Source organism: Oncorhynchus nerka, linkage group LG2, assembly GCF_034236695.1.
Source record: "Oncorhynchus nerka isolate Pitt River linkage group LG2, Oner_Uvic_2.0, whole genome shotgun sequence".
NCBI classification, from domain to species: domain Eukaryota; kingdom Metazoa; phylum Chordata; class Actinopteri; order Salmoniformes; family Salmonidae; genus Oncorhynchus; species Oncorhynchus nerka.
Genome location: NC_088397.1, coordinates 58453438 through 58476158, shown reverse-complemented (window position 1 = coordinate 58476158; position 22721 = coordinate 58453438). Strand labels below are relative to the sequence as shown.

General features: G+C 45.9%; 1 protein-coding gene across 1 annotated transcript in view; it reads left to right on the top strand.

Annotated features, from left to right (window-relative positions):
• The window catches only part of LOC115138712 (eukaryotic translation initiation factor 4 gamma 3-like), a 77791-nt gene extending 55805 nt beyond the window's left edge, over nt 1–21986 (top strand). The window contains 36 exon segments of the mRNA XM_065000582.1: nt 81–173; nt 513–563; nt 787–819; nt 3164–3184; nt 5728–5907; nt 6018–6109; nt 6111–6127; nt 6338–6388; nt 6391–6443; nt 7922–8047; nt 9016–9142; nt 9291–9899; nt 9902–10060; nt 10365–10453; nt 10755–11016; nt 11142–11263; nt 12354–12503; nt 12851–13015; nt 13219–13416; nt 13687–13830; nt 14009–14245; nt 14740–14844; nt 15226–15364; nt 15600–15742; nt 16673–16763; nt 17995–18121; nt 18226–18422; nt 18535–18650; nt 18765–18937; nt 19037–19162; nt 19503–19584; nt 19787–19885; nt 19992–20138; nt 20340–20421; nt 20527–20673; nt 20955–21986. Coding sequence (XP_064856654.1) covers nt 81–173; nt 513–563; nt 787–819; nt 3164–3184; nt 5728–5907; nt 6018–6109; nt 6111–6127; nt 6338–6388; nt 6391–6443; nt 7922–8047; nt 9016–9142; nt 9291–9899; nt 9902–10060; nt 10365–10453; nt 10755–11016; nt 11142–11263; nt 12354–12503; nt 12851–13015; nt 13219–13416; nt 13687–13830; nt 14009–14245; nt 14740–14844; nt 15226–15364; nt 15600–15742; nt 16673–16763; nt 17995–18121; nt 18226–18422; nt 18535–18650; nt 18765–18937; nt 19037–19162; nt 19503–19584; nt 19787–19885; nt 19992–20138; nt 20340–20421; nt 20527–20673; nt 20955–21136 — 4935 coding nt within the window. The 3' untranslated portion in view covers nt 21137–21986.
• The last annotated feature ends 735 nt before the right edge of the window (nt 21987–22721 follow it).

The window sequence follows — 22721 nt, the reverse complement described above, 5'->3', positions numbered from 1 at the left end:
GTTTATCTCCCCTTTCTCTCTGTCCTTCATACATCCCTCTCTCTCCTACGTTCACGCCGCTGTCCCTCCCCCTATGACAGTCTCCATACACCACTGGACAGAATGCTGGCTCCACACCTCTAGTGTATTCTCCTCAGACCCAGCAAATGAATGCACAGCCACAGAGTCGCCCGGTAAGTGCCCGCTTTCTCTGTGTCATGCGTATGTATTATGACTGCTGTGCTTTTAGAAATCCAGACATTTTGATTGGCCTAGAGGGGTACAATGTCATCAGAGGTAGTGATTGTTCAGTAATGATTAGCCCTGATGTGTCTGCCAGGCATTCCTGTACACACTTGGACATCTGTGATGCTTTCCAGTCTTTGAGTTATCTAAAAGTTGTAGATAGCCGTTCAAGTTAAGTGTGATAATTGTGTGTTACCTAATGTTAAAATGTGTGGATTCAGTATGCCCATGACTTCAAGATGATATACTTAAAGTACTTTACTGTTCTATCTGCACTTTCAATGTAGTCATCCATGCCCAGCCCCAGCCCCAGCCCCCCTGTCATATGGAACCACCAGGTCTGCATCATCTCCTCTAATGGCAGTAAACATGACAACGTGGCAGCTCCACTGCTCTCTCTGTGGTTTTGTATTACCATGCCTCAGTGTGCCCCTCATTGCTCATCTTGTCTCTCTGTATCTCTCTGTATCTCTCTGTATCTCTCTCACTCTCTTCCTCTCTCTGCTTTGACATCGCTACCCTATCTCTTTCTGCCGGACCTCACACTCTCTACCCAATCAGTTTGCGACGGGCCCTCGACCAACCCACCATCAGGTATTAAACCCCATTTCCTCTGTCCTCTCCCTTCTGCTCCCTCAGCAAGAGCTGCTTTGTGCACATCATCACACCACTGTTATTGGTCGGCAAAGAGCTTCTGCTCTCAGTGGAAATTGGCCCCGTTTATACAGAAATGTGTCCCCTAAGTTAATGAGAATGTCTCCCCTTCTGCCTGCTTTCCACCCAGGCACACAACAGTCTGATTTGTTTGTCAACAGCCATTGTCTGAGATTTTTTCCACATAGTCGTTAAAGGCATATCTAAGATGACAGTTGCCTGACTGCCAGTCAGACAACGATGCTAGATGTTTACCATACTATAGTGATGACTCTCTTCTCATGTTGCATTGTTGTGGACTTGCTTGTCAAACTGTTGGTCGGACTTGGTGTTAACAAGTGTGGTGCTGATGGCACTGCTCCAACATTTTAGGAACATCTAATGCCCTGTTGCTCAGATGTTTATCGGACTTTGGCATACACAATGTTCTCGATGCTTCTCCTTTTTGAAAGGGTTATTCCGAGTCAATTTGTGTTTTAGATTATCTGATGAACAATTGTTTTGTATAAATATGATTGCATGTTGTTTTGTTTGAATTGTTTGTGTTTTTGATTGTGTGTGATTGAACATAACTATGTGACTGCTGAGATGAGCCTGGGCACAGAGACGAGAATCCCCCAGCGCCTCCCTGTTGAAATGGTTTATTTCTCTGTCGTAATGAGAATCAGATTCCCTTTGAAGACACTGGGTCACACAGGCAGACAGGCAACCCCCACCCCATCCATAACTTGTTGTCCAACATCCTTCTGGATGATTCTGTGTTGATCAATTTGACAGACTATTAATAGGCAGCCTCCTAGGTCAGTCAGGCTCAGTGTATCCGAATTTGAACTGTTTACTGGCACAGAGTACACAGTACATGCACTGTCACATACGGGCTCTGCTCTGTCCTGGTGCTGGCCTCTCTTGTGCCGCCACGGAAGTGGAGTTGGAAAGCAGATGAAGCAGAACAAAAGGGCTATTATACATCCAGAGAAAATGAGCCTCGTCTCTGACATAAGTTGCAATCGCCCCCGCACAATGAGCGCAACATAGTGATCTGGAAATTCATTCATCTGCCAAAAACGTATCTTTATTCAGCCTGCTGACGTCAGCCGACCTCTCCGTGTTATCTTGATTTCTCATTGCGAAAGCAACTTCAGTCTTTCACTGTTTAGGGCTGCAAACCAAGAGGTCAGACAAAGGATACAGTTGTTTTTTGATTTGACAATGTTAGTTGTAGCCTCTACGTCCAGTGTAGACATCAAAAAATAATTAGTTTTTTGTTTTTGAGCGTGTTTACTGTGAGCAGGTTGAGCAGCAGGTTGAGCAGCAGCAGAAACCTGTGAGCAGCAGGTTTCCAGTAAGAGTTCAAATGTCAGCCAGATATAAGCATCATATTAACATTTTGAGTTAAGATTTAACTTAAGCAGTTGATTCCATAACTTTATACTCTGTTTGAAATGAGCAGAGCTAGCATTGTTGGTGTTCCCTGATACTAACAACAAGCTCATGTCTGACTGCCAAAGTGGAGCAAAGTCTTAGTTATTCTACCGTGCATGTTGCCAGAGCAAAGCAAAGTGAAAGGGAAGAGAAGAGCGTTCCAATCAGGACTGACTCAGACTCCCGCCCTCTGTCTGTACCCCGAGGTGTTGGGAATACCACTGTGATGACACCACCAGTGAGCCTGGCTGAGTTTAGTCCTTGGTGAATGGTAGCAGAGACAGAGCTCTGTGATGTCACATAACTCCCTCACAGCCCTCGACACTCTGTCTGTGTTGCTAAGTCACCTCTGTGGGAATACAGCCGGCTCCATGCTGGGACTGAGAACAGCTCAACCTGCAAAAGGGCCCACAGGCTGCACAATATTGTGACAGGCGGAAAGCCTTATGATATATACACTCGTGTGTGTGTTGAAGGGTTGGGCCAATATATAAATCGAATATCATGATATTGACGATATTGTGACGTGCAAGACCATACTCTATGTGAACTTTACAAATCAAAACGGAGCAGTTGAAAATGAAGTTTCACCATAATAAGGTTATTTAATTACACTGCGACTATAATATCGAAATAAGCACAACAATTGCATAGTCTAGAATTATCTAGTCATTAACTGCGCAAAACTATATCGAATATCACAATATTTGGAGTAGCATATCGTAGGAGAGGTCTCCCCAAATATCGCCCAACCCGAGTGTGTTGTGAATGATTGCCCGCTCACTGTGTTCGTGTTGGGCTCCACACTCATCAGTGCAGTCTCCCATTTGGCTTTTCTCTCTTTCCTGCTTCAATACTCAAGGGAGGATTCAGGCCCATCCAGGTAATAATGACTCTTGTCAGAACTCTCTGCAGATGCATGGCATGAGGAACACCCCTACCTACTGGTCCTAACCCCTTACCTTTAACCTCTAACCCCAGAGCCCTCCAGTGGCCATCATCTTAACTAAAGTATGCTCAGTAGAAAACCCCTCTCTCTCCCTCCAACATAACAATATAATACTGCCTGAACACCACACTCACTAATTTTCTCTCTTTTTAACCTACGTCTTTTTGTAATCATTCAATCATTTCCCTTCATTCTTCTTCACCATTCTTAATCTCCCATGTTTGCTTAGTTTGGATGAACAGCATGCAGAATATTAGAACTGTTAACTTCTTCTCACCAAAAGTGTTTTTCATTTTTATGAAATGTGTATACTTCAGGGTATCTGATCGCTGAAGAATTATTGAACCTGAGTCAACTGCTTGTGGTAACCTTGATCTCTAGTCATTAGGATGTAGGCCACAGCTGTTGTGGAGTCTTTCATCTTGCTTGGAGTACATTGATTGCTGCATAACATTTTATGAGCTCCCCAGAAAAAGCTTGGCAGTACTGAGCACCCCATTGATTGTGATATTTAGGATATTTCCTGCAAACATAACTTCCGCAGTCATGAGAACATTTTTTATGATTCTGTGTTTTATGACGCATGAAGAAGAGCTCTGTTTCCACATTGTAAATAAAACCTCACCTCATTTAACAGAACAACACAGAACAGCCCTATAATACATTGTGGCCCCAGTTATGTAGCAAGAGTTCCCAAACTTTTTGGCCCATGATCCAATTTGAAAATTCTCATGACCCCAACCATGTAATTTTTTTGTTGTTGAAATTAACAATGGCTGTTAATTTCAACAACAACAAAAAAACATTTGGGGGGGGGGGGGGGGCTGGCTGGCTGGCTATGGCAGTCAATTGCAAATCAGTCTGACATTTCTGATTCTCTTATTTCACCACCACTAATGAGATGGGTGTGCTTGATGCATGTCACGTCGGAGCTTCTCAAAGTCAGGGTACGTGGTCGACAGTACGCACCTCATATCTGCTGTCCTGTCCTGGATCAATATTTGATTTTAATTCAGACGAGATCACAGAATCCAACTTTACACAGATATGAGCTGGCGAAGGGTACCATGCTTTTTAATGCTCGGGGAAATGGCAAGGTATTCCCTTTGAGAACCAAAAGTCCTCCGTAATGACTTGTGAATGCGTTGTCTGCAGCATTCAGTCACATGACAGCTCAATCAGCTGTGATTTCACTTGCTTGACATGCCAACTGAGCCAGGATCACAGTCAAACGGATTTTACACCCAGTCAAACGTCATGTCCAAGTCCGGGAAGTAGGTCCCAAAGTGCTCTTCAAAGCGTTGGAGGTGAGCAGTCGCCACTCCTGTGGGACACTCACTTCTGCTGTTGTCTGTTAGAAACTTCCACAGCCAAGGAAAGGGGGCATGGTTTCGCTTATGTATAAGAAATATTTCCTCTGAATACACATCTGTAGCACGTTTTTGTATTTCCCCTGCATGCTTGCATTCAGTTTTCAAAATAGCCTATGTCTGTTACATCGGCAAAGAGACACCATTTTCTTTTTATCACAAAGAAAGTCGTCTTTTCTTTCCGTCTTTTTTTTACATCCAGTTCGTTTCTCATTTAGAAAAATCTTTCCAATATTCTCCCCGTTGATAACCACCAGGCCTCGGTGTGAAATAGCTAATTGTCATGCTCTGATCCCATATCTCCACACAGTTTGCGAACAGGCGTGCACGCAGTCGATGTGGTTTGATGTATTTTACAATCGGAGTTGCTGCAGTATGTCTTTGTGGATATTTTTTGCTGCCAGTTGCTTTCTGTATATGATACATTGTGTCCATATGGCAGAGGGAGACACAATTACTCGTGACCCATAGTTTGGGAACCGCTACTATATAGCATAAACATGAGCACTTTACAAATTTGAAAGTTGTGGACACTGCATTGTAAACTAATGTGGTTGCATATAAAGTCAGCGTGTGTGGCGTGTAACAGCATGTGTGGTAGGTACAGGGTGTTGCTGTGCGCTGGTTGGTGGTTGACTCTGGCAGCATGGAACCGTGCTCTCTAAGCCCTGTTGTAACAGCACAGCAGGTTGGGTGGCGGAGGCTGCTGGTAGACCGCTGTGTTCTGAGACCTTTCACAACCTTGATCTCTCTCTGATGAGGGCAGAGGGAACCCAGCTGGAGGAGTCAGGATTCACCCTGCAGGCCCGTGTCCAGTGGGTTTGTTTATGCTGCTTGGGGAAATGTGTGCTGTTTGAGCGCAATGGAGTCGAAGTGCCATCCACCTGGTCTTCCGAGATAATGCTCTCTGTCTCCTTGGCTTCATCTCTCTGAGCTCCTGCGTCCACAAAGCTGAAATGAGACTGCACAGGACACGCATGAAGAGATTAGACTGCTGTTGGGAAAGTTGTGGATCCTCTCTTGCTTCTCTGGGACTAAGTTATCTCACATGTAATATCGGTCTGTGTGTGTGTGTGTGTGTGTGTGTGTGTGTCTCTCGCCTCTCAGTTTTTCCAGAGGGCTCAGATGCAGACAGCGCGGCCAACCATCCCCACCAACACTTCATCTCTGCGGCCCGGCTCTCAGAACCCCACAGCAGCGGTATACCCCCCCAACCAGCCCACCATGATGATGATGGCCCCCATGCCCTTCCCCTCCCCACAGGCTGCCCAGTACTACATCCCACAGGTGGGACTGACTGACCAGGCTGCTGCTGCTCTCCAGCAGGCATTCCTCTACCACTTCCCCCACGCAGCTTTTAACCCTTTTTTCTATGCCCTCCATTTCTCCCTCTACAGTATCGCCACAGTACGCCCTATGTGGGGCCGCCCCAGCCGTTTTCAGTGCAGCCGCCGGGGTCTGGCACCTTCTATCCTGGCCCTGGGCCGGGAGTACCCTGCTCAGTATGGTGAGTCTCCGCCAAACACACACACACACACCCCTTCTAACCCCACCAGTCTGATTTAAAATAGCTTTCTCCTTCCACAAAGCACACATCTGTCCTTTCTAGCGCAATTATTTTCTTGTACAGACCCCATCAACTCAGTTTGTTCCTCAGCTACACACACAGAGAGTGACACACACTATACTCAGCTTTTCTTACTCCTTCCTGACTCAGCTCCCGGACCTCAATTCTATCCAGGACAGCAGGTGTACCCCCCCTCACCCCCATCATAGTGCCTACACCGCAGCAACCTCCACCAGCCAAGCGTGAGAAGAAACCAGTGAGTATCTCAGCAAGCTGCCATCTCAACACAGACATCACACGCTCCCTATGTATGTAAGCATTACACATACGGATACACACTAGCGTAGGCCATCTGTGCTCCGTTAGGCACCAGATCTTCTGTTTCCACATGCATACTGTGAGAGGATATGAGAAATGATCCCTGATGAAGAGACGTGTCTGGATCCATGAGCCCCTTTAACTTGCATTTTGAAACAGAATATTTATTTTTACAGAGAAGGTATATGAGGGATGACATGGTTTCATTTAGATCTAGGTTGCCAGTAGAGTTTTTCTGTGTAGAAGCAGGGTTTGTTTGAATTGTTTTATTTAACTAGGCAAGTCAATTAAGAACAAATTCTTATTTACAGTGAGGGCCTACCACGGCCAAACCCGGACGACGCTGGGCCAATTGTGTGCCTCCCTATGGGACTCCCAATCACGGCCGGATGTGATTCAGCCTGGATTCGAACCAGGGACTGTAGTGACGTCTTTAGCACTAAGTTGCAGTGCCTTCGACTGCTGCGCCACTCGGGAGCCCTAGCCTTAATGTATGCCAGGCTTTAATCTAGCTCTTTAACACCAGAAAGCTGGACCCACCTGTCTATATAAGGTGCCACAGTTGACAGTGCATCAGAGCCGAAACTATACCATGAAGTCCAAGGATCTGTTCGTAGATCTGGGAGAGAGAATTGACATGAGGCATATCTTGGGAAGGGTGTTAAACAATTTTGAGAGTGTTGAAAGTTTCCAAGAGCATAGTGGTCTCGATCATTGGGAAATTAACAAAAAATCTAACTACCCATATTCGAGAGCTGGCCGTCCGACCAATCTGAGCAACCTGGCAGGACCTTGATCAGGGAGGTGACCAAGAACCCAATGACCACTCTGACAGAACTATAGAGTTCATTGGCTGAGATGAAGGAACCTGCCAGAAGGACAACAGTCTCTACAGCACTTCTGGGCTGGTGCTGCATCCCTCCAATAGAGTTCCCGACACTTGTAGAATCTATGCCAAGGTGCATTGAAGCTGTTCTGGTGGCTGTTAAGACACTTTTGTTGGTGTTTTCTTTATTTTGGCAGTTAACTGTAGTTTGATGTGCCATCAGCTGCACAGGCTGACTGGCGATGAATGAGGGGGAAAATGGCTTCAATCCGGAGTCGGGGGGGTATATTTTGCTGTTCAGTTTGAAGACCCACATGAAAATACATTATCTTTTCAGAAACCCTTTTAAATGCCTTAACTGAAATATGAGATATTGTAAAAAGTCAAGTGTTAAGCTTTTTCTCTCCATTTGCACAAGATTAATAAGAATGTCTGAAACGTTTGGTCACAGATGTATTAATGCTTCTTTAGACTCAGTCAGTAGTCCTGTACATTACGCGCTCCACTGTTTTAAATGGCTGGGGGAGGGTTGCTCTGAGACACTGGTGCTTTAGTGAGACGGCGTTCCTTTTGTGTCATTGTCCTCCCAGATCCGTATCCGTGACCCCAATCAGGGAGGCAGGGACATCACAGAGGAGATCATGGCAGGGGGCACAGGGAGCCGGAATCCAACTCCCCCTGTCGGACGACCCTCCTCCACCCCCACCCCTCCGCAGGTAAGTACACATCTACTCTCATGCTTCCTGCTCTTAGGCTTAATGCTCTCTCACTCACTAACAAACAAACAAACAAACACACACACACACACACACACACACACACAAAGGGTGCCATGTTGTGCCACTGACCCACTGAACTGAGCTGAGCTATTAGCCTCTCATTCATGGCTGTGTAAAACCTGTGCATAGGACAAACAAAGCACACTTACCTGGCCTTAGGTTCACAATCTTTGCTATTCAATTGGAGTAACAGGAAACCATGGCTATTTTACAACAGTGACCTAAACACACTGTATTTCATTGGTCATAGTTGGTTATCATGTTATTCTTGGACACAGATCTATGGCTTACACATCTATACCAACAAGTACCTATCTACATGTATCAGTGTATCTCCTCCCTCTCTTCTGGTACAGTAAATGTTCTTATGGAACATGTCGTTTCTGCTTTCTGTCCCTCCATGAAGAATCCAGAAATAAGATGTTCTTATTTATTCAAAAAAAAGGAGTCATTGCTGAATGCATTCTAATAGAAAGGGGCAATCATCTTAAATGACAGTTCTTGTTCTGGATTTTGTGGAGGGAAGTCTTTTGTTGTGACACTTCCTTCTTGTCCTCTCCTTGGACGTTAACAGTGTGTCTTTCCTCTCTTTCTGTCTCTTGTCCTTTTTACACTCCCCTTTTTTTTTTGCTTTGTTTTACCTTACGTGCCTCCATTTCCCTGTCATTCTCTCCTACTCTTGCGCTCTTCTCCTTTCCCCTTTTTGCCTGCTTTCCTTGGTTGCTGTCTCTCCTTGTCTTCCCCTGTCTTTTCCGTTGCCAATATTTCTAACCATACCCACTGATTTCCTTGTTTCCGCTTAATTCAATTTTTGTGCTTGTTTGTGCTTATTTGGCTGTTTGGCATGTTGCTAGTTTTTATGGCCGCACCCTCATTATCCTCACATTTTCTACCTCAAATCGCAGCAGCAGCAGCCGAGCGGCAGCCAGACTCCGGAGCAGGGCCAAGGCCAGGCCCACCCAGCCTACAGCCTGGAGCCCCCCAAGCAGCAGCAGCCCACGCCTGGGGCTGCAGACAGCAAACCAGGGCCAGGTCTGACCCTCACCCCTCCACCCTCCAGGCAATATACATCTCTGCTCTGAGAGCAGAGCCCTGAGCAAGACGTTGACTCAGTAAAGAGATAGCACAAATAATTTTCTCTTTTGTGTTTAATGTCAGTGTTATCTCTTCGCTTTTCCAGTATATGATAAGCCAAAATTGGAGCCGGTTATCCGGAAGCCTTCCTCTCCCGGGATTGGACAACCAGAACCTTCTATGGCGTGGCGAGAGGCCAGTGCACCTGTAACTGCCCCATCTCCCCCTGTAGAAAAAGAGCTTCCCTCTCCTGCCCCAGTGATGGTGGCACCCATCCCTGCCCCTCGTCCTGTTGCCAGCCCCAACCCCATTGAGCAGCCCTCTGCAGTGGAGCCTGCTACTCCCACTCCCTCTGCAGCTGAGCCCAAGACCCTGCCTCCCACGACTCATTCCCAGACCCCAAACACAGTGGAGCCTCTTCCAGAAGCCCCACACACCCTGGCTGCTTCCCCCACCCTAACCCCAAAAGCTTTGAATGGCCATGCTGACACTGGGGCTGAGCTGGACACCCAGGCCCAGGAGCCCTCCCCCCTTGATCCCTCTCCCTCCCCACCCCAGCCCCAGGCTTCAACCCCGGCCTTCAGAGAAGACTGTAGTGAGGCTGTGCCCAGTGAGGTGAGAGCAGAGATCCCCCCTGCTGTCACGGACTCTATCGCACCCATCACTGTAGTGCCAGTCACTCTGACCTCCAAACCTGCGCCTGCTTTTCCAGCACCTCCCCTGGCCTTCCACCACTAGTGCAGGCCACAGCGGAGGCCAGCAAGCCCGCCGACACTAAAGACGTCCCTCTCAAAGTAGGGACAGAGGCATTCATAACACCAGACAACAAGCCTGAACCACAGCTACAAGCCCTCTCCAGAAAGAGTCCCTCTACAGGTATGTACATAACCATGGGTACAGATGACCGTGGGAATGTCACATGGATGCCTGCGTGTATACTATATATAAACTGTTAAATGTTGCTGCTGGACACAACTAAGACTGTCCACTGTTATAGAATCTGTTTCAAACAGGATCAGTGCTGAGCTCAACAGCTTTAGTTCATGATTATTCTGAGAGGAAGGCCACTATTTTCCGCTAGTAAAAGTATCTAGTCATAGATTTTTAGTGGGTGCAATTTTGGGTAAATCGTTAGCCTATAGCCGACTTTAAAATGTCTTTGCTATTGTTTTCGCTGCAGGATGTCAGGCTGCTCCTGATGCACCAAAGACCTGGAAGAAACCAAATGAAGAGAGTCCTGTTGGAGATGCCCAACAGAGGGAGACTGAGGTAAGCAACAACCCTTCTTATTCACTCACTGCGGGGGAACAGGAGGAGGAGATGGAGGGGGAAGCATAAACAGAGTAGACGGAGAAAAGGGAGAGGGAGAGAGATTATATGGGGAATAGTTCAAATGGAAAATGTTTCCACATGTGTGGCGGTGGAACACAGACATGAATGACTTGAAGTGGTGTTATCGTCAGAGTACGTTGGCAAGGAGTTATCCATCATGATCAGTGTTCCCAGCCGACTCTTTGAAGTCAGCTCTGTCCCTCTATCTAACCCCCTCTGCTTCCCCTCCCTCCCCCAGGAGGAGCTCAAGCCTTTGGAAGAGGCTGCTGGAGACCAGGCCCTGCCACCCGCCAGGAGCTGCAGCACCTCACCCCCACCCTCAGCAGCTCCCTCAGCCCTGGAGGCAGAGGAGATGCCCCCAGCCCCTGAGGAAAACGGGGAGGCTGAGCCCATGAGGAACGGAGCAGGACACACCTCGGAGACTGAGAGCAGTGACAGCGGGGCTACCCCTGGGGACAATGAGGGCTCCACAGGAGCACCCCCAGACCTCTTCCAGGAAGGTAGGGGGTGGTTATTATTCATTAGTGTCTCTCGCTTAGTTTTCACTATCAACAGTCATACAATCTTTGCACAGTATGAAATGAGCAGGGCTGTTTTCCTCACCTCTCTCTTGTTGTTTCCTCAGATCTGGAGACTAATGGGAAGCGTCAATACAAACGGGACTTCCTGCTGGGCTTTCAGTTCATGGCTGCCTGTACACAGAAGCCAGACGGGCTGCCTCAGATCAGTGACGTTGTGCTGGACAAGGTGTGTGAAGAGTGGGCTGAGCAGAGCTTCAACATAGTGGTCAGAATGAGTTAGCTGTGAGCAAGGCCCTAAACCCCACAATAAATATTCAGGACTATAAATGGATAGTGTAAGATGTTAGCAAAGTAAGTTGCTTTTGATAAAAGCTCTCAAGCGAAGGGATTATTTGTATGGAGCAAACAGTGTGAGTAGCCTTATTTGATCCCTTTAGTAAATACATGGCCCACTGTCATTTAAAAAAAAAAAAAAATGTAGCTATTCATTATGAAATTATATGCTTCTGGTAAGTTCATCTCCCTCTGCTGCACTCTGACTGAGCCAATAGTGGCTAGCCCATAGACATCCTGTTTTGATTAACATCACATAGCTATTATGTCACACTTGGCAGTGTTGATAATTCAGCCCCAGAAAAGGAGCAATAGACTGGCAGCGATTGATGTACAGTCCCTGGGAGTCATATTTTTCTCCCTGAGAAAATGTTCACTGGAGGAGAGCACTAAGGGAAGTCAACGACAGCTGAGAGCGCTGGAGTTGTTATCCCCCTTCCCTCACAATGTTCCCTTCAGTCCTCCTTCCACATGTGGTTCTGACTTCACTCTCTGCGCCAGTCACAAAATTAGTTAAACAGAATTTATCAAATGCATAGCTGATAAACATAAAACAGCATACACAGTGGTGAACTAAGACTAGGATTGGGAATCCACCACCTCTCAGTGAACAACAGTGGGATGGACCTGAAAGGAGCTGGGTCTGACCTGTCTCTTTCGCCCCAGTGGTAGGCCCGATTCCAGCCCATACCTCAGGCACTTCATGTAGATCTGAAAGGAGGTGATAGATCTACGCAATATGGTAGTACCCCCCTACCTTACCCTCTGAATGGCTTGGTAAAACTTTCACCATATTGATTATACCTATCGTCCTTTCAGATCTCCACAAGTGCTTAGGGAATCAGGGCTAGTAGGGTGTTGTTTCTGGACCAGGCCACAGCTCTCCCCATATGGCTAGGCCCACAGTGTTAACGGATCACTGCTCCCCCTGCTGGTCAGCTGTCTCACTGTCCATCGCTCTCTCTCCCTGTGTTTCTCTGCAGATAAACCAAAACAAGCTGCCAACCCGGGCGGTAGAATCCAGGGTGATCTCCCGAGGCCCTGACTTCACACCGGCCTTTGCTGACTTTGGCAGACAGATGAGTGGAGGACGCGGCGGAGCTGCAGTGAGTCACACTCACTCCCAGGCTCATGTAATTACTACCCCTCCCGACACAAACACCAATCTCTTTCTCAAATAATGTCTCTTCTTTTTGTTACTTCTCTCTTGCTCACGGACTCACGCTCTCTCTCTGGCTCTCGCTCGCACACACACTCACAGAATATTACTTCGCACACACACTCACAGAATATTACTGGTATCATAGTGAGATAAATGGGGAATGATTTGCATCTTGTTTGTTTACTAGGGATGACTCATTTCCCAAAGTCTTACTCATTCAAGGAAAGTTGTGAATTAGACTTCAGCACACAAGTCTTGGCGATGTGTTTGGTGTTGGTGGTGAGCTGTAGAAGTGACATGTTGTTCTGTCTCCTCCAGCAGATGATGAACATGGGGGGGGGTGCCCGGCGGCCCCCGCCCAGGAAGATTATCCTGAACGTGTCAGCGAATGAAGAGGTGCAACTGAAGAAGGCTGAGAATGCCTGGAAACCCGGCATGAAGAGGGCGGGGCCATCAGATGACCCTGAGGTCATTACAACACAGGTAGGAGGAGCCAAACCTTTCATCTGACACCCAGACACACCCACACAGTGAAATCAAAAACGCACAAGATGTTGAGTTTTTTCAGCAGTGACTCCACACAGGAAAGACATATTGTGACCAAGGAGTTGTCAAGAGACCGAAGAGCAAATGAAGTGAGTGAATTCTCACATCAATAAATGACGAGGATGTTGTTGCTGTGCCAGGAGCTCTTCCGGAAGGTGCGCAGTATCCTCAACAAACTGACGCCTCAGATGTTCAACCAGCTGATGAAGCAGGTGACAGACCTCACCATCGACACGGAGGAGCGCCTCAAGGGCGTCATCGACCTGGTCTTTGAGAAGGCCATCGACGAGCCCGGCTTCTCTGTGGCCTACGGGAACATGTGCCGCTGCCTCACCACGGTATGTTAAGCTCAGCTCACTATTGTTCCGACATGATTATCTGTGGTTCCTCTGAATGCTGCTAGTCAACATCAACATATAAACTGTACATCGGTCCTCTTAAGCCCCATAAACATTCAGCAAATGTCCCTAAAGGTATATTTTCCTGCCCCCCTTTCACTCTTTCTAGACCTCATCTCCAGTTCAATTCTCAGTTTATCTTTACTCTCCTCTTTCCCCTATATCTCTGTACCTCTAACCAAATAACTTGTTACCTCTGTTATTCTCCAGCTCAAAGTGCCCATGACGGACAAACCCGGAACCACAGTGAACTTCCGCAAACTGCTGCTCAACCGTTGTCAGAAGGAGTTTGAGCGGGACAAGGTGGATGATGTGGTGTTTGAAAGGAAACAGAAGGAACTTGACTCTGCACAGGTACCTAAACCCCACACACACACTGCTCAGATCACTAATATGTCTGTCACCTTGTAGTAGGGGAATACAGAGCAGAGAATTGTATGGGACTGATGTATTGTGAAGAGTTAGTGGGGGCTCATTGTTAGCTGTTGCTAGTTACTTAGTTCTGACAATCTACTCTCCATTTCCTTTCTAGTCCAGTGATCAAGAGAGACTACGGTTAGAGCTGGAGGAGGCCAAGGACAAGGCCCGCCGGCGCTCCATAGGGAACATCAAGTTCATCGGGGAGCTGTTCAAGCTCAAGATGCTGACAGAGGCCATCATGCACGACTGCGTGGTCAAGCTGCTGAAGAACCATGACGAGGAATCGCTGGAGTGCCTTTGCAGGCTGCTCACCACCATCGGCAAGGACCTGGACTTTGAGAAGGCCAAGGTGAGCAATGGGGAGGGAGCTTAAATGACTTCCAGCTGGTCGTATGAGGAGGCCTGGGAGGACATGGGTGAGGAGACATCTCACTGCTCCCTCGCGCCTGCTGTTGTCTGACCTGTTTTAACCTGCTGCTGGCCAAAGGAAAGACTCCTACACACGTACCAGTGTACACCCTCTTTTGGCTCTACCAGAGTTTTACGACTCTGTGGTCCTCATATTTACAAATACTGTAATGGTGTATATCTGGCATGATTAACACTGAGACAGGAAATCACATTTAGTAGTCTGTGTTTTATAGGCTAAGAAAAAAGGCTTTTGTTGTACCTGCTCCCAAACTGCTCAGTTTACTTTGAGGCAATACTATATCACACTGAATTGTAAAATGGAGTGGAATGAAATGACATGAGTGTCTGGCTGTCCACTGGAGTGAATAGTGAGAATTTTGTATTCATACGTCACTTTGCAATGACCCTTCATCTCTCTCTTTCTTGTCATAGCCTCGCATGGATCAGTATTTCAACCAGATGGAGAAAATTGTTAAGGAGCGGAAGACATCGTCTCGGATACGGTTTATGCTGCAGGACGTGATAGACCTCCGATTGGTAAGTGTGTGTCTGTGCATACTCTAGCCTTGTGGTTGTGTGCTGTCTGTGCAGCTCAGCCCACCAGTCAGGGTTCTTTTTTTAAAATTATTATTACAATAAATAGGAGAAAACATTCTAATTTTCAGTTCTTCACGCGGGCTCCCTGAGCAGACCAGTAATTCACTCTAAGGAAGAAAACAACAGACTGTAATCAGTTAAATTTGAGCATAGAATAGAATAAAAAATTCTGCATGAATAGCCATCAACAAAATACTGCTGTGCCATTGGGGCTCCTTGACTGTAGGCTAATTGTGTTGTACGCAGTTCAGTAATTAAAAACACCAGATTGTCTCTCTGAGGAAACCCCCTGCATAAGTCTAACACTGCTCGTTCCAACAGCACAACTGGGTGTCCAGGAGAGCTGACCAGGGCCCTAAGACCATTGAGCAGATCCACAAAGAGGCCAAGATTGAGGAGCAGGAGGAGCAGAGGAAGGTGCACCAGCAGCTGCTCTCCAAGGACACCAAGAGAAGGCCAGGTCAGCCAGGCCCATGGGCTACATCCTCTAAGGCTTAGAGCTACACTGGCATTCCCTCCCCATAGCCTGCAGACGGAGACACTACAGTGGCCCACAGTGGTCAGAAAGTTCCCCTACTATCCAATCTGTCAACTCACCCCACAGTATTCTCTTGAACCTGGGGCACTATTTGATTTGTCTTTAATAAACCTGTTGACATGTCACCCCTCCTGTGTGCGTTTCCTCTGTCCTCCAGAGCAACAACAGCAGCAGAGAGAACAGCAAAGGGAGCAGCAGAGGGAGCAGCGTGTGCAACAGAGAGACGAGACCTGGAACACTGTGCCCATGACCAAGAACAGCAGGACAATCGACCCCACCAAGATCCCCAAGATCTCCAAGGTCAGCCACTAAAGCACCTGTAGACCTCATCTTTTGACTGACTCGTTTGGGTTTTTTACCATGGAGGTTCACTGGTGTTTTTAAGTGTACTCAATTTTAATGACAAAATGGCATCTGTCAATAATTTATGTTTGGTTCCTTCAAGTCTGTAGAAGTTGGATGACAAGAGTTATGTTCTCATTGGTCTACAAGCACAAGTCTTTATGGACAAATATCAACTTAATCAACTTTCAATTGAAATAAATTCATTAGGCCTTAATCTATGGATTTCACATCACCCACTGGGGAGCCAGGCCCACCCTTGTGCGTATGGAAAATTTCTAGTATATTTTATTTCAGCTCAGTATAGTAGATGAAACTACTGTGTTGTAATGTATATACTGCATTAGGCATCGCATCACGCACAGGATTCCTGTGGTTCTTCATCCCTGTCCTCAAATGATACTGATAGTCCCAATCCCTACCTCTTCAAATAGGTATTTTAAAAATACCCCTCCCCCCAAACACACACACACACACAAAAAGCCTAACACTCCCATTTTAGTTTTTTTGTGGAAAATAAATGTGCTTCCTATGACTGTGATATGTGGTTGTCTCACCTAGCTATCTAAAGATGAATGCACAAACTGTAAGTGACTCTGGATAAGAGCTTCTGCTAAATGACTAAAATGTAAATGTAGTGGTGAAATGATACAGGTCCAAATGCCAGATAGTTGGGGTACAAGCACACCCAGCCTTGCATACTGGAGCATGGCTCCCCATGCCATACAGAGCTGTTATAAACCCACGTCTGTGTGTCAGTACCAATGATGTATTAGGCAGCTCTCCATTCTCCTCAGAGACTGTTGGTCACTATAGCGTTGTAGGCCCAGATCACATGATATGAGTATTGGAAGGAAAACTGTTTCTGTCTGTTATCATCCTGTTTAGCCTCAGATGGATGAGAAGATCCAACTAGGACCACGAGCCTCACTCAACTGGATGAAGGGCAGCAGCGGAGGGGCCAAGGCCAGTGACTCCGGTGAGGAGACATATTAGGGCTGGGCGATGTATAAAATATTGTTTTGTTTATTTTAGCGCGATATTCCAAATGCCTGTATCGCAATAATCACGTTTATTATTTTTCTCGTTTTTATGAGCACTTCTGTACTGTACATCCTGTTCTCATGTTGTCTTTTGGTCTCGTCTCCTTCGCTCATTCTGCTGTGACTGTGCACCTTCCCATTTATGCACAATAAGCCCTCCCCCTGCCACTCACAACAACAAAGATGGAAAATAACTGTTTCCTCTCTGACAACAGGCTGTTTCAACTCGCTATTTGCATTTGTGGTTTGGTCCAACAGAATCGGTCATATGGACTCTGAAACACATTAAGACATTATTTAACTGTTATAGATGAGAACTTAATCTTTCTGACGATACCTGAATTCATTAGATCATTGCTGACTATTTGAAATGCAGTGTATTTTATAATGATAGTGATGTGACATTTTTGGCCGATACGATAACCGATATTTAAAGTTTTAGGGGCCTTTAAGCATTCTAGTACAGTTAAATAGTTAACACACACACATGGACGCGCACACACATATATCCATTTACTCTGTACAGGGTTCTAGCATAGGATGGGTTATGGATCGGGGACGTTCTTTCAATCTACCTTTACTTGACGACACTTCCTTCATTCTCCATTTGGAAAGCACCGGCGTCTTTTAAAGGTCTGTTTCCAGTTGTTGGTGGAACGACGATAACGAGGAAATACTCAGACTTCATCCACTTTCTGTACCGAGTGCCTCTTGCATTTGTGTAGATAGTTGTTTTGGTCGTCCTGTGTGAAGCACTGTCGTCTTCTATATGTGGCTGCAGTTGCGTCGCTTAAAATTGAATATTTCCTGCAAAGATGTCAGGAAATGCGAGATGTTCAGCAGCTAAAATTGCAAGGGAACTCCTCAGTCAGTGCAAAAAAGTGAATTTTATATTTTTCTGAATATTCTCTGGTTTTTGGAGTTCCACTTGCAACTAGTAATAGGAGTTTTTAAGACACCGCCAAGTAAAGGTTGGTTAAATGTTGTACTGTATTGTCTATGTACCATCTGCTCGACCTCAGACACAAGCTATAGCTTTAGATATGCCACAGAGGTTCAAGCCTGCTTGGCTAACCGTCACACACACACTGCTGATGCAGGAGAACTAGTCATACTTGTGTCCTGGTTGAAATGTAATTTCTGCTGCTTCATTTTGTCTCCTATCAGAATTATCCCGGTCTGGTGGTGGTGGTGCCAGTTTAAACCGGTACTCTGCACTCCAGTCCACTCAATCTCATCAAACCACCCCACCGGCACAGAACCTAGAGTATGACACTAGAAGAACCTTGGGCAGGTAATGATCACATTTTGAAACTTTTGTATTATGGATTTGGTCTCAAACTCTGAGCGTCCCATTTCAGGGCAAAACATTCTCTCGTGTGTGTGTTCTCCTCCCAGTCGAAGCAGTGCAGGGAGAGAGCGAAGTGAGAAGCCCCTGAGCCCAGCTCCGTCGAGGCCCGGTTCCTTCGTCCGAGGCGGGAGTGCCAAGGAGCTTCTGGAGAGCCCGGCCCTGAGCCCTGAGGAGCCCCGCAGAGAGCTGGAGAGCCCCAGCGTAAGCGAGGACAAGACTGAGCGAAGCAGTGCCAGGGAGCCTGGTGAGGGAACAGGAGGACAGTTCTAGACTGACTAAACATACGGAGTCAGTGGACACTCACTCACACACTCTATAAGGGGAGCACTCTTGTAATGGTGGTCTTTCCCCTACAGTGAAAGCAGAGCCTGTGGTGGCCCAGTCTCCAGACAGACCTGCCCTCTCTGAGGAGGAGATGGAGAGGAAGTCCAGAGCTATCATTGACGAGTTCTTGCACATCAACGATTATAAGGTGCAATCATTTAATAACGCTATTATATTGCATACTGTATGTGAATGCCTTTGTGTTTTACTCTCGAAAGGAAGTTTGTAAAACAAAGATGTGTGTTTGTTGTATTCTCTGTAGGAGGCTGTGCAGTGTGTGGATGAGCTGGACATGTCCTCTCAGCTCCATGTGTTTGTGCGTGTGGGGGTGGAGTCCACTCTGGAGCGCAGTCAGATCACACGGGACCACATGGGCAAGCTCCTCTTCCAGTTGGTGCAGCAGGACATCCTGGCCAGGTCCCAATTCTTCAAAGGGTCAGCCTGCCTACATATCCATCTGCTCTCATTCAACATGTGTCATATAACAACTGTCCTGTATCTAAAATGGCCATCTCATCAGATTATCTTTCCCAGGTTTGCTGACACCCTTGAGCTGGCGGATGACATGGCCATTGACATTCCCCATATCTGGCTGTATCTGGCCGAGCTGCTCAGCCCTGTGCTGAGAGACAGGGGCTTCTCTATGAGAGAGCTCTTTAGGTAACACCGCTACTCTACAGCACCACAATATTGTATTGTTATCTCCCTGTAAAGTTATGGAGATCAAGAGGGGGTTACTATTGCATCAACAGAGCTTATCAGATCAGTCCACATGCAACCCAAATTTATTAAGATCTCACAGGATGACAAATATACTCCATTTAGTTTTCTCTCAAATATTACTGACTGGCTATCTCAGTTCTCATTTATGGAGTGTTGATGTTGGCTCTCACACCTCCATTCCCTGCTGTGGCTTTCTGTAAACTGAGATATGAAGAAAAACAGTTGGGTGGGATGGAACCGCTGGAGACATCTAATCGTTTTCTCTGTTTGTCCACAGTGAATTAAGCAAACCTTTACTTCCTGTGGGAAGAGCTGGGATCTTATTTTCTGAAATACTGCACATACTATGCAAACAAATGGTAAGTGACATTTTGTCGGTTTTACTCCTAGCTTTACTGCTTTCAAACAACATTTCCCTCACAGAGAACAGTTAACATAGCTGTCAGATATGACTTTTGTGTGATTTAGACGAGAGGTGTAAACGAGTCGGGTGTGAGTGCGTTATAGTGCATATCAAGTAAACAAGTCAACAAACCCATTAACGGTCTGTCTCCTACACAGAGCCATAGGAAAGTGGGCACCTTGTGGAGAGAGTCGGGCCTCAGCTGGAGTGACTTCTTGCCAGAGGGAGAGGATGTCCAGGATTTCATCTCAGAGCAGGTTAGTGAGATAAACCCTCTGTATTACGGCATGGAGGCATCCCAACAGAAACAGGTTCACAGCAACCTAACCCTCTTAATTTCCCCTCTCCATGTCCTCCTGTCAGAAGCTCCAGTTCACTGAGGCAGACTGCTCCAGCCATGAGGCAGCCCTCGCCACGACAGCACTGTCCCTTGTGGTGCTCAACCAGCAGCTAGAGAGACTGCTGCTGGAGGACATGGCCAGTGATGAGCAGATCTTTGACTGGGTAGAGGTACGGACTGTAGTATTACGCCCGCCACACAGCTCAGCACAGCCACGTTTGACTTCATGTCATACGCATGTTGTGTTTATACATGCATAGTGTTGCATATTTCAAGTGAAGTGTCACAGATGCAGGCAGTGATATCAAGAAGCTTTCACCTCTGTCTAAGCGGAGCTCCTTTGTGCTCCTCTGTTATCATCCACATCCCAGGCAAATCTAGATGAATCTCAGATGAGCTCCTCTCCGTTCCTGAGAGCTCTGATGACGGCTGTGTGTAAGGCAGCGGTGAAAGGTAAGCTCTCCATTCCTTTAGCTAGGAACAGATCAATGTTGTTTTTTATATGTTATATAGCTAGAGGAATTCAACAATTCTTTCCATCTTTTGTTTCTTGTGTAGATGAAAGTGCTTCCTGTCGAGTGGACGTAGCCATCATTCAGAGGAGATTGCCCGTATTACTCAAGTACCTTAACTCAGACACTGAGCGACAGCTTCAAGCACTTTATGCACTGCAGGCGCTGATAGTCACTTTGGATCAGCCTCCTAGTAAGTAGCATCCCAATCAGACCCTTCAACCTCAATATTCACGATAAAGATATAAGCACGGTTCCTGCCCGGTCTCCTGCCCTGCATTTTACTTTTTTATTCTTGACAGCAGACATCCTTTCGTGGTTTTATCTCATGCTATTATATAAAACAAAAGTGTATTCATTAACCTACATGCATATCTATACCCTCACACACTGAAAGCAGAGACTAATTTAATTTAAGCCATGGGATTTGATGGTTATCATAGCACTTTTCCCCTCTTGTCTCTCTTTCTCCAGACCTGCTCCGGATGTTCTTCGATTGTCTGTATGATGAGGACGTCATCTCGGAGGACGCTTTTTACAAGTGGGAGACCAGCAAAGACCCAGCAGAGGAGCTGGGCAAGGGTGTGGCTCTCAAGTCTGTAACGGCTTTCTTCACTTGGCTGAGGGAAGCCGAGGAGGAGTCTGAGGATAATTGACAAGGGAGCAGGCGGCCGCTGTAAGCCCCCAGGACAAGAGGCCAGCTGTTGCTAAATAGAATAACTGCATCTTCATAGCAAAACAAACAGACAAACCTACAAAATGAGCGCGGGCAGGACGACATGTTTACGGCTGGAATTTTTTCTGCGGTACGGTTCTGAGACAATTTTGAGTTTGAATTCCAACGGCTGAAGCACTAAATACCTGTATTATACATAGAAAATATTTTTGTTTTAAATTTTAACTTTTCTTTTGTTACTTTTTAAGAAGAGACTTAAAGATACATAGGTTCCAGACTCTTTAATTTATTATTTTTTTAAAGGACTGCAAATATGGAAGTTTATTTAACATTTGCAGATGCTCATAATGAGGAAAACATTGATGACGAATAGAAATAACAATATTATTAATTATAATAACAATAATAATAATAATTGTGAAATAAATAGCCTCCCTGGATTCCATGTTTGGTTGAAAACAGGGTAAAAAGTTATTTTGGGATGAAGGGGAAGGCAGAGAAAGGGTGGATGCACAGAGACAATTGACATTGTAAGACATCAGAGGTCAAAGGTTATCATTAAATAACCACAGGAAGTGCACTCTGTGATATGTACATAAACCTCCCAAGAGGAAGAGATATGCATTCAAAAAGCAATGCAAATCTGTCCACAAAATAACATTTAAATGAACGTGAATAAACAACAATGAACCATGGATAAAATGCAAGATTAAAAAGAAAATGCCAAGGTTGCTGAACATGAAGTGCTTGTAATACTTAAGACCTACCGAGCAAATGAAAAGCTTGTAAATACATTAAAGACAAAAAAAGTATTTAAAAAATATTGCAAATGCAATGGTGATTTTGTGGAGTGTGATATCTGCACTGCAATGTGAAGATTTGTTACTGTGTTTTAACATTGCTGGCGATACAGTCTGAAGAGGAAAGTGTGGCAGTGTCAAGCATTTATCTCTAAAATGAGGCTACAGTATAGGGATTCTGAAAGATATTGAGTAACTCTTGTAGGACAATGGAAGTTAACTAGAACAATTATTTTCTAATAAATACAACGAATTTGAGTCAACTTCCATTGTCTTCCAAGAGTTGCCAGTTTGTTCCTTTTTATTAATGCGTCTTGGTTGAAAAGTGAAGTATCGACAGTATATTTTCCTCCACATGAATGTACCCTACATCTTATTTTGTACCCCGTAGACGAGTGAGGAAATATTGTAATGAACTAACTGAGCCTGATGCGGCATGAATGATGTAGGACAAGTCATATCTTGCATGTCTTAAATTGCCTTAGGATGTTTGCCAGAATTCCTATGTAATGCTCTTGTATCTTTGACCTGTGATTCAGGTGTAGAGTCAATGAAGTGACAGTCAACTAGTGGATGAGCACAAACATCTGCAGAAAGCATTCGCATATAGCCTGCAGAAATGTAGGAGGGTAAGAGAGCCTGCATCACACCATTCTTTGATCACATTTCAGACAATTTCACCTTCTGACAGACCGGAAACCAGTATGGTATTGGAGCTGTCGTCTACAGTCTTGCTTCTGCAGGACAAAGGTTGGTGACTGGTAA